Consider the following 12,305-nt stretch of genomic DNA (forward strand, 5'->3'; position numbering starts at 1 on the left):
TCCCTTCTGATAACGTCAAGCATTATGCTTTATTTTCCAAATCATTAGCATGCACAAGAATGACCTCATGGTGAACAGATGCACTTGGATATGGCAGTGATTAGATCAGTCCTCTCAGCAGTCAAGTGTGCCCATTTCAATTAACCCTTTGAAGCACTAACAACAAGCCTGCAGCGCTGAAAAGCAGTTTGTAGGTTCTCTTGAAAGTAGAAAGCTACCCCTGCAAGTATAAAAGTGTAGAATCTAAGTACTTCTCTGGCCAAACAGACATTTCTTTTCCCTTCTAGAACATCCAACTAGTTCTGTTTTCGAAGAGTCAACACAGTTCTGGCTGCTTAGCTTGAATGAAAAAATAATGATTTTTAGGCACCAGAGGCAATTAAAGTTGGAACGCTTCTGTATCTGTTTGCACCTGTTTAGTTTTTATGTTTTTTTTTGTTTTGTTTTGTTTTTGTTTTTTTTAAGCATATACAAATATTTTGTTGGATAACTGTTTTCTTTTTTTTTTTTTGGCGGAGGGAGCAAGAGCAGAATAAGATAGCAGCTTAAAAACCCATCCTTTAGAAGGAGAGAAGTCTGCAGAGGGAAAGGATAAGAATAATTCAATAGTGTTGGATTACTGAGGATTTCCTGGACTGACTCTCATACCCAGCCTAATTAAAATACAGCATGTAATGCACCAGTTTAACAACAAAGGACTGTATTCTCATCTTTTGTTCCTAATCTGCACATCCCCTAAATGAGTTCGGGGACGTCCATTCTGCCCACCAGCCTGCATTTTCAGCGTTTGAGATATACAGGGGTATCTATGATACGTATACGGAGTTTAAGGCTCTTTTACTTCTGAAAACAGCAAGTGAGGTCAATTGGACTGTGTTTGTGCATAAAACAAACACCTGCAGAACTATTTATGATACGAGACACTAAGCCAGGGCAGATTTTAAGAAGCCTGTTTGAATCTAGTGGAAGCATCCCCAGAGGCAGTATCAGAAAACATAAAAACAGCTAATTCAAATAAATAGATCATGGTCAGTAACACACCAATAATGTGTGTCATTAATGGCTACATATTGAATTCATTTAATGCTTCTGATTTGCCTCTTGTAGTGTATTAACTGCTTAAAACAGTCTTAATTTTAATAAATATGTAGTTACTCACTGAGCCGTTTTATTGTGCACACGTATATGCAATGATGACAGGATTAAAATGAGGTGGCACTAAGAATAAAATCAGAGTAGAAATAACCTGAAATTGACCTGAAAACTTTAGAAGCCAGGCAGGGTTGGTGGTTTCAGCTGGCTTCCTGCTTGAGAAGGGAGAGAACACAGCCCGGTGTCAGTCCCACACATTTACATCTCTGTGGCTCGTTTTTCCCCTTTCTGAATAGCAGTTCCCCTCTCGCACGAAGACCTTGCCGTGATTCCCCAGGGCAGCCACCCAACCTACCCAGCCCACACCCTCCCGGCTGCCCCACCTGTGCTGCGCCGGTGGCCCCAAGCCCTCTGTGGGGCAGAGAGATGGCTGCAAATCTATTCAGACTTCACCTGGGTTGGGTCTCTGTTTCAAAGGACTGATTCTACAATTTGAGGAAAGATCAAAGTATGCCTTATCCTCCGCTAGACAGAAGCGTCAGCCTTGTGTGTTCGTTCCCAACGGAGAACAAACCCCAAGGACTTGGTGACTGGGGCATTGCTGGGGCAGCACTTGCAGGCTCTCCCTGGGCTGTGAGTGCCAGAGTTCGGCTGAAGGCTGCCGTCAGCAGGCTGCCCTGCTTCTGGATGCTGCCAGTACGTTTGTCAGCACTCACCGATGTAAAACACCATCGGCGTGTCAATGCCAGCAGTGCTGTCGAGCAATACTCAACTGAACATAGAAGTAAGTGAGTAGGTAACGTGGGGAGACTTCTTCAAACAAAGAGCGCTCCCCGAGGCATGGATTCACATCTCTACCAGCAGCAGAGCTCGTCCCATCCAGAAAACCTTATTTTCATGCGCTGACGAAACTCTTCTTGCCTCATTCCTGCCCCAGGACAACTTCCAAAGCCCTCGGGAGTGAGATGCTGGGGGTGCCACCAATGGCATGTTGCCTCCAGAGAGCACCTGGGCTGGGTCCAGCACCGGCAGCACTGCTGTGCCACCCCCATGCTCCTGGTACTGGCAGGAGAGGGCAGGAGGGACGTGGCTGCCGCTGCCCCAGCCCATATCAGCCCTTTATCTCTGCACATTGCTGGTCAGAAAGGAATTGTAACTGACAGACTGGGGGCAAGGTGGCGACTCTGACCCTAGAAGTCACAGCCAGACCCCGGCTTCTCCGAGAGCACGAAGTAAAATTGTGATGTTTGGAAGCCTGAAAATCAGGACCTGACAGTGGCAGGTCTTTAGAAAATAAAATTGTGAAATCATAACATCACATTCAAGAACTAATTATTTAACAGCATTCTGAAAAATGGAAATGTATTTTAAATATTTTTTGTATAGAAAATAGATCACAGAATTCAGAAAGCATGACTACAGTGTTATTGAATGAATGTGTCCTTGTTTGTTGAACTAAATTTGATTAGAGTAGGATCCCTATGTGCTGCAAGAGGAACATGAAACACAAACAAATGGAATTATGCATAGAGAAAAACATTTAAAATATATCAATATCTATTTTTTTTTTTTACTGATGCATCAACAGATAAATGATCCGAAGTGCTAACAACACTGGGCACAAAATCTACATTTCTATTGAAATTGATAATTATTTTTTTTGTCTCAGACTTTTGGCAGAGCATATAAAAGAATTTAATTCACAGCTGCTCTACTTTTTAATGTAGAAAACATTAATCAAAGCTTTAAGTTATAAGCTTTTCTAATGTTGTTTAGTATTCCAGTTCAACAAAGATCAATAGAGGCCATCCCTGTGTTTCTTGACGCCTCTCCAGGAAGCAGAGGCGCGATTATGTAAATAGCACTGGCTCCCCTTTACTTCTGCCAGCTTGCTTATCTCCAAAGCCTTCTGCCTGCTGCTACTGGCGACCAATGCAAGTACATGCATACACCTCTTATCTCCTAACAAAGCTCTGAAAGCACAAGGATTGGAGCCAGTAATGTTAAACAATGATGCATGGCTGATTTTATTTGTAAGTGATTTATTTTAGTAAATTTAATTTCTTCCTTCAATTTTTCAGTTTAGATGGAAGATATATTCTAACAAGTCAGGCTGAAGAAAAATAGAGCAGATGTCCTGCAACATTTATACAGGTTTGAAAAAATCTGTTAAACTATCCGAAAGTGTAGCAGGAAATAATTAGAAAGTGCCAGTTTCACCCAGTGAGTGTAAAAAGGGGATTAGGGAATCTTTGTTAAAGAATCCAGCATGTAGTGACTATATACTTTTTGAGGATGGAAAAACTGGAAATCTGCATTTCAGAGCCAGTGCTCCCTTTGAGGAGACACATATTTAAACTTAATTTAAACAGCAAAGCAGCAGTTCATATCTTACTCACGCATGCTAACTTAAAACCTCGATAGGACATATGAGGAATAAATTCACAGAGTTCTGCATTAAATTTTTGTCTTTCGATAAAGATGATGAATTATCATCATCATAAAAGTCTGAAGTGTTTATACACATAAACACACACACACACACATTTATTCATACATATATTAAAAAGAAAATTAAAAAACAAAAACAAACAAACAAACAAACAAACAAAAAACAAAAAACAAAAAAAAACAAAAAAAAACACAGATTCCAGACCAGGTGTTGGAAGAAAGCCTACAATTTGCTCATATATATGTAAAGGAAATGCTAGCATACTGCATGTGGCTATGATTTTCCAGTGGAACACCATTCTTACATTTCTTTTGCATTAATCCCTGACCCTGGTATCTCAGCAGCATAATCCCCATTTAGCATTAGTAGCAACGGCTTCTACTGTGAGGAACTATTTTTCGATAAGTAAGCACCGATTCAGGCAAAGCTTTTGAACAGCATATTCCCAGCTCAGCAAGAAACCCACACTCCTGAATGAACCGGAGCACATTACTGAGAGAAAGTTCATTAACCTTGCTAGATTCAGGGGTTAACAGGATAGCTGAAGAAAGGAACAGAGTGAATAGCTTTGATGCAAAACAAATTAAAATGAATGTCATCATTCCTTTTGATATTCATTAGTTGATTCAGGGGAAGAATGGTTTTCTTAAATTTGCAAGCATTTATCTACAAAAAACAGGTGTACATCTGCTGCTCAAGTGCGTCTTAGTGCTAAAGAGAAGAATAACATGCAGAGACTCACCAGTTCCACCGAGAGAGTAGCTGGGAGAGGGAGAAAAGACCTGAGCAGCAAAATCCTCAAACGTCATTACTTCTTTATGGTTCTGGATTATTGCTTCAAGGTACAGAGCTCTTTCCTCGTAGCTGCAACAGCCAAGTTAAGGAAATGTGTGCACAGAGTTAAATGCTCTTACATGACGTGCAACACCAGCAGTTCAAGCCCACAGAAACACTAACAAAGCCGTATGCCGGTGTGGAAAAGAGAGGACCCAAACTACACAATTCTGCTTAACAGTTCTGAACAGGGGCAGCCAGGAGTGAGCACTCAGTTGCTTGAAATGATGGATGACACCTTTTAGCTTCATTCGTGAAAAGTTGTGACTCAGTAGGTCCAACAGATTGCTAGTTACAGGGGGTAAACCTAAAAAAAAAAAAAAAACAAACAAAAAACCTCCAGAGTACAGGCTTTTCGAAACCACAACCCAATTTTAACAGAAATTAGCATTATGGAAAGCTCCTGGCACACCGTCTTCCTGTTAAAATAACCCTGTCAGACTAGAAAAATGATTAGACTGGGGGGAAAAGCTGCAGAATAGAAGAGAAAACAAACAAACAAACAAACACATTTATTTGATCATTATACTTCTTAAAAGAAATTAACAGTAATAAAAGCAAATCCTAAAAGTGTGAAGTTTATGTTGAAGGCAGATGCTGGAAGGTGTAGCATTATGTATCCTAAATGAATGATGCACATGGGAAAAAAAAAACTTGCATGCATTATTGTCTGCATAATGCAGACAACAAAGCAATCTAAAATCAAGACTATTGCCTTTTAATTAAAACTCGGCAACCTGGAACACACAGCATTCAAATGTGTAATCAAAAACCAGTCACCAATAAAACTTACAAGCGTAACAAGCTGAAGCAACTTTCCAGCTGTCTTAATAGGACCCCTGCTTGCGGCAGCTTTTCAGAGTGGAGAAAGCAAATCTTTTTCTTTTGTGTGCAGCTTCTGTTTTCTCAGAAGGTGAATCATACACTTCCAATAACAGGATAACGCCTGAAACAAATCTACAATGGGCTGAAGAACCTCACGTATGACTTTATGAATTAACGCTTGCAGGAGCCAGTATGACATCTCATTTTCCATTTCCTTGTTTTAAACAGAAGTTTTCAGATCCTCATTGTGCTTCTGTTGTGCAGAAATGTATTCTAACTCTACGAGGCTGTTATGGGGGAGAAAAGGCCAATTTAAATTTAGAAATTAGGAGCAGACAGAGGAACACCAGTGACAACATAATGCAGGTGAGGGTATTTAAAATTGGAAAGCATTACTAATGAATATTGAAGTGCCATTTGTGACTTTCATCACGTTAACAAAAACACTTTGAAACAGCATTAAAAAAAAATCAGAGCACTTAAAAATGGGACACGGTGGCTCTAGTGTTTTGCCTCAATGGGAGAAAGCAAAGCGCGTCTTAGCTGTATGCAGTTCCTAGAGTCACTGTGGATAAGACAAAAAAAAAAAAAAACACAAAAAACGGTAGTTTGGGCTTTAATGCTAGCAGAGGACGGCAGATATGTGATAAATCTTCTTACAAACTTCCCGTGGAAGCCTGAAGAAAGAAAATCAATAGATGCCGTTTCAGAGCGTGCACCTGCTGACAGCGTTATTTGCTTAGCGGTGCTCCCTTTTCTCCTCTAAGCCCAGGAGAACGCATTCCTGATAGCGCAAGCATTAGCCTGCCTGCGTTTGGGGCTGCCTCCCTATTATGGGCTGAACTCCTGATGACTCTTGTTAATGAATAGGCTGCCAAACTTCCTCGGAGAGGAGGCACACGCCTGGGCCCTATTCTAAAGGGACTGACGGATGCCATTCACTTCTCATTACGAAGATGCTTATTCCGTGGCGTGCTTGGCTGTTGCCAGGGCTGTGCGGCGCGCGCTTGGGCTGTCAGCGGGGCGCGCGGGCGGCACAGCCGTCTGGCCAGCAGCCCCTCCGCCGCAGAGCTGGCACGTGCGGGCGCAGCAGGGAGGGAGCGAGGCGTGACAAATCGCTGAAAGGGCTCAGCCAAACCAGCGGCTGCTGGCCACCTGAGCCTGTCGCCCCGCCATCCGTGCGCCCTGCGCTGCACGCCCTGCGGTCTGCTGGCAAGCCCATGCGAGGCGAGGCGGGGAGGCCAGAAAGGCTCTCCTTGCCACGCCTAATTGCATCCCGCTGCTTAATTGAAGGCCTGGCACATCCAACAGCCCGGCGGACAACATGCACAACAACCGCCAGCACGGCAGAAGTTTGTACCCGTTTTATTGAAGGCTGCTCAGAGAAACAGAGCGCCGAGGTTTCAAGAAGGTTAGCTGCACACCTCTTACAGCCTGTCCTCACGAGATGGAAGATAGCCCAAAGTACACAAAAAAATGGCCAAAATCCACTCAGCCAACCAGCTGGGCAGCCAAGGGAGAAGCGCCTGAACAAGATCACCAGGCACGAGGGCTACGCCAGCACCCAAAGCTGTGCGAACTCAGCAAGGGCTGTCAAAATCTATTGTGGGCATCATTAGTCAACAGTCAGATACCCTGGAGTCCCAGTGATGTATTTTGGAGGGTCCAAGAGAACAGAAAACACCCAAAGAACAGCCATACGAGGTGGGGTGTGCAGAAGGCTTGGGGATCAGCATTTCAAAGCCACTTTTACCATAGCAATCTGCAATGGTCTCTGAATTGCAGCCCCAAAAGCTCCCTGCCCATCACCACCCAAGAGTGCTCCCACCCCGGTAATCACAGCACAACACCCAGGCTTGTCAGGGCTGCAGTTGTGCATTTGCTGTGCCCTCACCCTGAAGGACCAGGGATCAGATTTTACTCTTTTAAACTTATTAGAACATTAAGTTATGTCAAAACTTTTTAACATGAAATTTGCGTCACATGTCTGCAATGAGCATGTGACATGAACCTGCCCCTGAGTGCGAAGCCTACCTGCGTTATTTAGGTGAAGCCAGTATTTGCACAGGGCCATATAATCTATGCCTTGCATGCATCAGCAGCTCAGCTTCTGCTGCTCATTGCTATGCTGCAGGTTGAGCAGGGCCAGGAGAAAGCCCAAAGTGCCCGGCTGGCGTTGCTGCAGAAGCCTCAAGGCTAAATTGCTGAAGTGAAGCATGCAAATCATTTCTGGGGATGGCCTGGCTGCAGAGGATGGGTTATGATCTTGAACCCTACCCTGCCGAAGGAGCTGGACAGCTGGCTTCCCTGATTAACTAAGCCCCCATTTATCTGAAGGTTTTGGGCATCCCCTGAGATCTCCCGATAAATGGAGTTATACCAGACATTCAAAGGAGATGATCAAAAGCAGCCTCTTTTAATATGTACGGCGATTTGACCCACCTCTTACGCAACTGCATTATTTTACATTTTGCTTCTACTACGACAACACTCTAGAGCAAAATACTTTCAATAGGAACAAACATTTTTATCTGATTCACACGCTGAATGCAGAGAGCCATGAGAAGGCATGAATTTATCGACCATGGCTATATATATATGAATGCACGACAGCAGGAATTTAGCTCCAAACAGAATACAGCAAATCTCAGTACCTCAACGCTATGAGGTTTCATAATTCTTTTATCACTTTTTAAATTATTTTAACAGCTCAACTGTGCACTGCAAGCCAAGTGACAACCACCGTGATGCTCAGAGGAGCTGCTTGAAACACACCGCGCTGTCTTACTGCAGGTAGCGGGATGTGCCATCAAGTCGTGTGAGCCCCACTCCGGACCTCCTGCCGGATGGGGAGCCCCACAGCAGACAGAAGGCAGCACTTCTGACAGCTGCCCCACTGCAGGGAGCAGCCGGCACAGCCCCAAGCCAGCTCCCCCGGCACACAGCGCCACGCCAGCACCAGGAGCTCCCTGGGAGAGCCAGGGCTCTGTGGGGCTGGGGGCTTGCTGTCCTGGGGGGTCGGGAGGCATGCTGTCCTGCTGCTGCCCCTCCGCTCTGACTGCAAGCTCGCTGCCACACAGCCGCAAGCTTTAAAGGGGGTTCTGTGCACATTTTGCCAGTAAAAGATGTGATCACGACCCGCAAGCATCAGTCCCACATTTAACCTCTACGAGATGGTGCCAGCTTCAGACGTGCGGTGTAAAACACAGAGACTTTGGACATCCCTCCAAGCCCTGACCTCAAGCAAAACTACCAGGTAACCATCACTGCCAGCAATTCCTTCTGCACCCTATTTTTAGAAAACAACAACATTTTGGCAACATTTTCATATTCTCACCAATATATGGAAACAACCATGCGTTTTGTTGACATAGCACTCTTTTCATGCAAACAAAAGCCCAAATTATTTGTGTTTTTTTTGAGCAGGCAAAGCGAGAACTGCCTGGCTACCCTCCATGGCTTGTTGTTTGCGGTGTGCCAGTGCCAGGGGGCTCCTGTCCCGGACTGGGACCCAACTGCTGGAGTCCATGAGGAGCAGACGCTGACGCGACTGTTCCTCTGGCTCCGGAGGGTTTGCCAAGGAAGTTAATGCCGACTGTTGGCATGAACTGATTGCAATTCCCATCTGTGATGTGAATCCCACCCCAAGAAGGGCTTGCAGGGCATCTGGCCAGTGGAGAACCTGAAAGTATAGAGGCAGACAGCTCTTTCCAACCCATCAGACACCAAGGCTGTCTACATGATCACAAGCCAACTCCTGCCTCCACCCGAACAGGGAGACTCGAAGGAATGATAAATTCTTTGAACTTACGGTTAAATGCAAGAAGCACATTTCACAACTCTACCCCAGGGGCTTCCAGCCTCACCTCCAGCTCATGCAGGTGATTCGCAGGTGTTGTGCAGGCAAGACACAGAAAAACTATTTTGCAAGTAGCTGTTTGCTTGGGCTGGCCTGACAGACCCTGCAGCAGAGGAAATGCAGTGCTGTTTTACTGGCTGGCCTTTCAAGATGTCAGTACTGAAGAAGTACAAATAAGGCATTTCTGACCGTTACATTTATTTCAATATCCTCTTAATTTGTACCATGAGAACCAAAGCTGGGTACACAAAAAGATTTGGCCCCTGACACAGCAACAGTGGTTTTGAAAACAAACACAAGTATAAATGTTTGGGACTTACCAAAGTAGAATAAAGCAGGGGCCATACAATTGAGGCCAACAAATGTGGTGGTAGATGACCTTTATATGCCTGACTGTCCCCCTCATGGCTCTGAGCACTGAAGAGCTACCGTGCTTTTAAAATGCTGTGATAGGTAATTTCAGTGTGAAAGTCAATATGCTTCAGTCACTTATGGTCTAGTAACTGTCACCACTGTGTAAATTTAACTGAAAACTTTTCGGGGAATTTCAGTAACATATATCCTTCACTGGACAGGTGCAATTAAACCACACCTGTCAGCAGCTGCAGATTTATTTATTTATTTCTTTTATTTTAAACCCAAACATCTGAGATTATTGAGAGAGTGATGAATTTTTAAAGACTGTTACTGTGCCATGGAACACCACCAGAGGAGGCTGCCTCTGTGTGACTGTCTTGACTCAAAGCAATGGCTGCATGAGCAGGAGTGAGTTGGCTCTGCACCCTGTGCCAGCCCCACGGATGCCGTCTGTTCATCTGTCTGCAGAGCAGCCAGGGCAGAGGCTGCTGCTCGCAGGCAGGTGCCAGGGCTGCTCCTCGTCACCCGGGCAGAGGCGGGCAGAGGAGCCTCTTCTACCAAAACGAGGAGAGCATCCTCTCTGCAGCATGACTTCCCTCTGCTCAGCCACCCTTCCTGCAATTTGCTTCTCCGGCTGCTGCACGCCACATGGGGATCTGCAGGCACTGGGAATGGCTCAGCCAGAGCCCCTGTTTTTTTCAGAGCCTTTGCTCTCACCCACACCAGCAGGTATGGAGAGACTTCCCGGCAGATTTGTGCTCTGCAGAAGGCGTGCCTGGAGCCTCAGCACCACATGCCAGGAGCTTTGCCATCGTCCTCCCCAGTGTGGGGCTGGTGTCCTGCCAGCGGGCTAGAAAGGATGCTAGGTAGTAACTGATACAGACAGGGCTTCAGGTACAGCTGTAACATCGAGCAACATATAACCTGTAACTGCTTAAAGTAACACAGCAGACTTCCTCAGCACTTCCAAAACGTCCTGACACATTTGTTTGCCCGTGGATGATCACCATTAATTGCTTTAAAGAGGAGAGTGAAGCAAAACAACAACAAAAACATGCTTCGCACTGTCTGAAACCAGCTCCCTGGAAATCAAGCCATGTCACAGCAAACTCCTACCCAAGGGCCCCGTGGCAGAGAGCGTATGTTCCTGTTCTTCGAGCTGAGCTCGCTCCGGTGCTGGCCTGCAGCTCTCACCAGGCAGCGCACGGCCCAAGGTGTGCTGCAAGCCACCAGCCTGGCAGCTGTGCTCACACTGCCCTGGGATGTCAAGAAGCTGTGGCACATTAGTCATGGCGAGTGCTGCAGGGGAGACTTTTGCATTTATTATGAATAAGGCAGAAAACAAGCTTTCATCTTAATTTACTCCTCTTCCTCCTTGCAGGAAGCCCCTAGGAGAAGACAGCATTACAGAGCAGTCACATAATGGTAGGAGGGAAGGAACAACAGGTTGCTTTCCTAATGCGACACAGTTCTGTACTCGGCACTCATGTTTACCCACATCTTGAGCTTTTTTTATTCTAATGTAGAGTACTTGTAATGATCCCCTGTCAGGTATCCGTGTTGGTATAGATACCAGCAATGTTGACAATAATGTCAGAAATGCACCTCGTTTCCTTTATCAGTTTTGTTTAACTGAGACTGTGCTTAATATAGCAGAAAAACAACACTGCAGCAGTGCACAAAGCAGTGGCAAAACTACCAAACATACATGTAGATAGAAAAAGGGCACCCTGAGCTCTGTGTTGTACAGATGGCCCTCTGCACATCCCAGGTCCAGTTACAGCTGTACTTCATGCTCTACCATACTGATAGACTTTGATTACAATATTTCCATTGATTAAAATGACGCCATAATTGCCTATTGCCAGTTAGTGCACCAGAAGCCCTAGCTAGTAAATCATTCTGCAGAGCACACCAAGGTTTAACCACTAAGAAGCTCTCTCTGAAAAACGGTCTGTCATCCTGCAAGAACTGTGATGACTTCAGTTATGCAAGTTTATGGCCAGTGCATCGTTGCCTATCCCACTCTGAGACATACCCTACAGGAACAGATGCTGCCCAGGCCTGATTGAAAGCCACCTTCCCGGAGTCCCGAAATGCAGCGGCTTTCTCTCCCGAGGACAGTGGGGTCAGGTACCTACTGGCCATCTCTGCGCACTACTTACTCCTGGAAAAAAGCTGCACTGGGCAACAAAAAGGATGGGTGAGAGAGGCACAGAAAGAGGGGCCAGGGTTATCTGCAGGTCTCCCCACAGCAGAAGACCCCTGGCGAGACAGACCTGCACGGGAAGTTCATGGAGAGCAGAGCCTGGCCATGATCTGCCTTTGCCTACACAGTGAGTGGGAGCTGCTGTCGTGCAGACACTTCGCTGTCTGGGTCCAGAAGGAAAGCTGTCCAGTGGCTGCAGAAGACAAATCCCTAGCTCGTATTTTCACAGAGATCATTATAACACTGTGGCTGTCCCACTTTATCAGTGTATGTACAGCTGTTGATGCTCATGTTCTGCAATTATCTGGCTTGTTCCACAAACTGGGTGATCATCGAGGGCTAAATAACTGCAGGAAAGGTCACATGTTACCGAGCAATGCTTCCCCCATGCTTTGTTGCAGTCTTAATTTCATTCAAACACTAACAAAATGCACCTATTTCAGTAACTCCACTAATGGGCTGTTACTTTTGGACATCTTAGAAAAAGGGCAAAGGTACAAAGGTTCAATTATTTGTCATTTACTTATGCCATCCAGTTTCTTCAAATTGGCTGCTTGAACACACAGAAATAATATATTATCTTTGGTCTACTATTGTTAAGCACATAGCAGCAATACTATGCCCTTCTGTTGTTATTAGCATCTTTGTTAGAGCAGACACGTGTTACAGGGACGGGA

General features: G+C 45.3%; 1 protein-coding gene across 12 annotated transcripts in view; it reads right to left on the bottom strand.

Annotated features, from left to right (window-relative positions):
- RALGAPA2 (Ral GTPase activating protein catalytic subunit alpha 2) overlaps positions 1-12,305 on the bottom strand; it is a 141,185-nt gene that overhangs the window by 9,828 nt on the left and 119,052 nt on the right. For all 12 annotated transcript variants that reach the window (XM_038176009.2, XM_038176005.2, XM_038176003.2 and 9 more), the window contains one exon: positions 4,287-4,408. In XM_038176009.2, coding sequence (XP_038031937.2) covers positions 4,287-4,408 — 122 coding nt within the window. The remainder of the gene's footprint in view (positions 1-4,286; positions 4,409-12,305) is intronic.

Source organism: Anas platyrhynchos, chromosome 3, assembly GCF_047663525.1.
Source record: "Anas platyrhynchos isolate ZD024472 breed Pekin duck chromosome 3, IASCAAS_PekinDuck_T2T, whole genome shotgun sequence".
In the NCBI taxonomy this organism is placed as follows: Eukaryota; Metazoa; Chordata; class Aves; order Anseriformes; family Anatidae; genus Anas; species Anas platyrhynchos.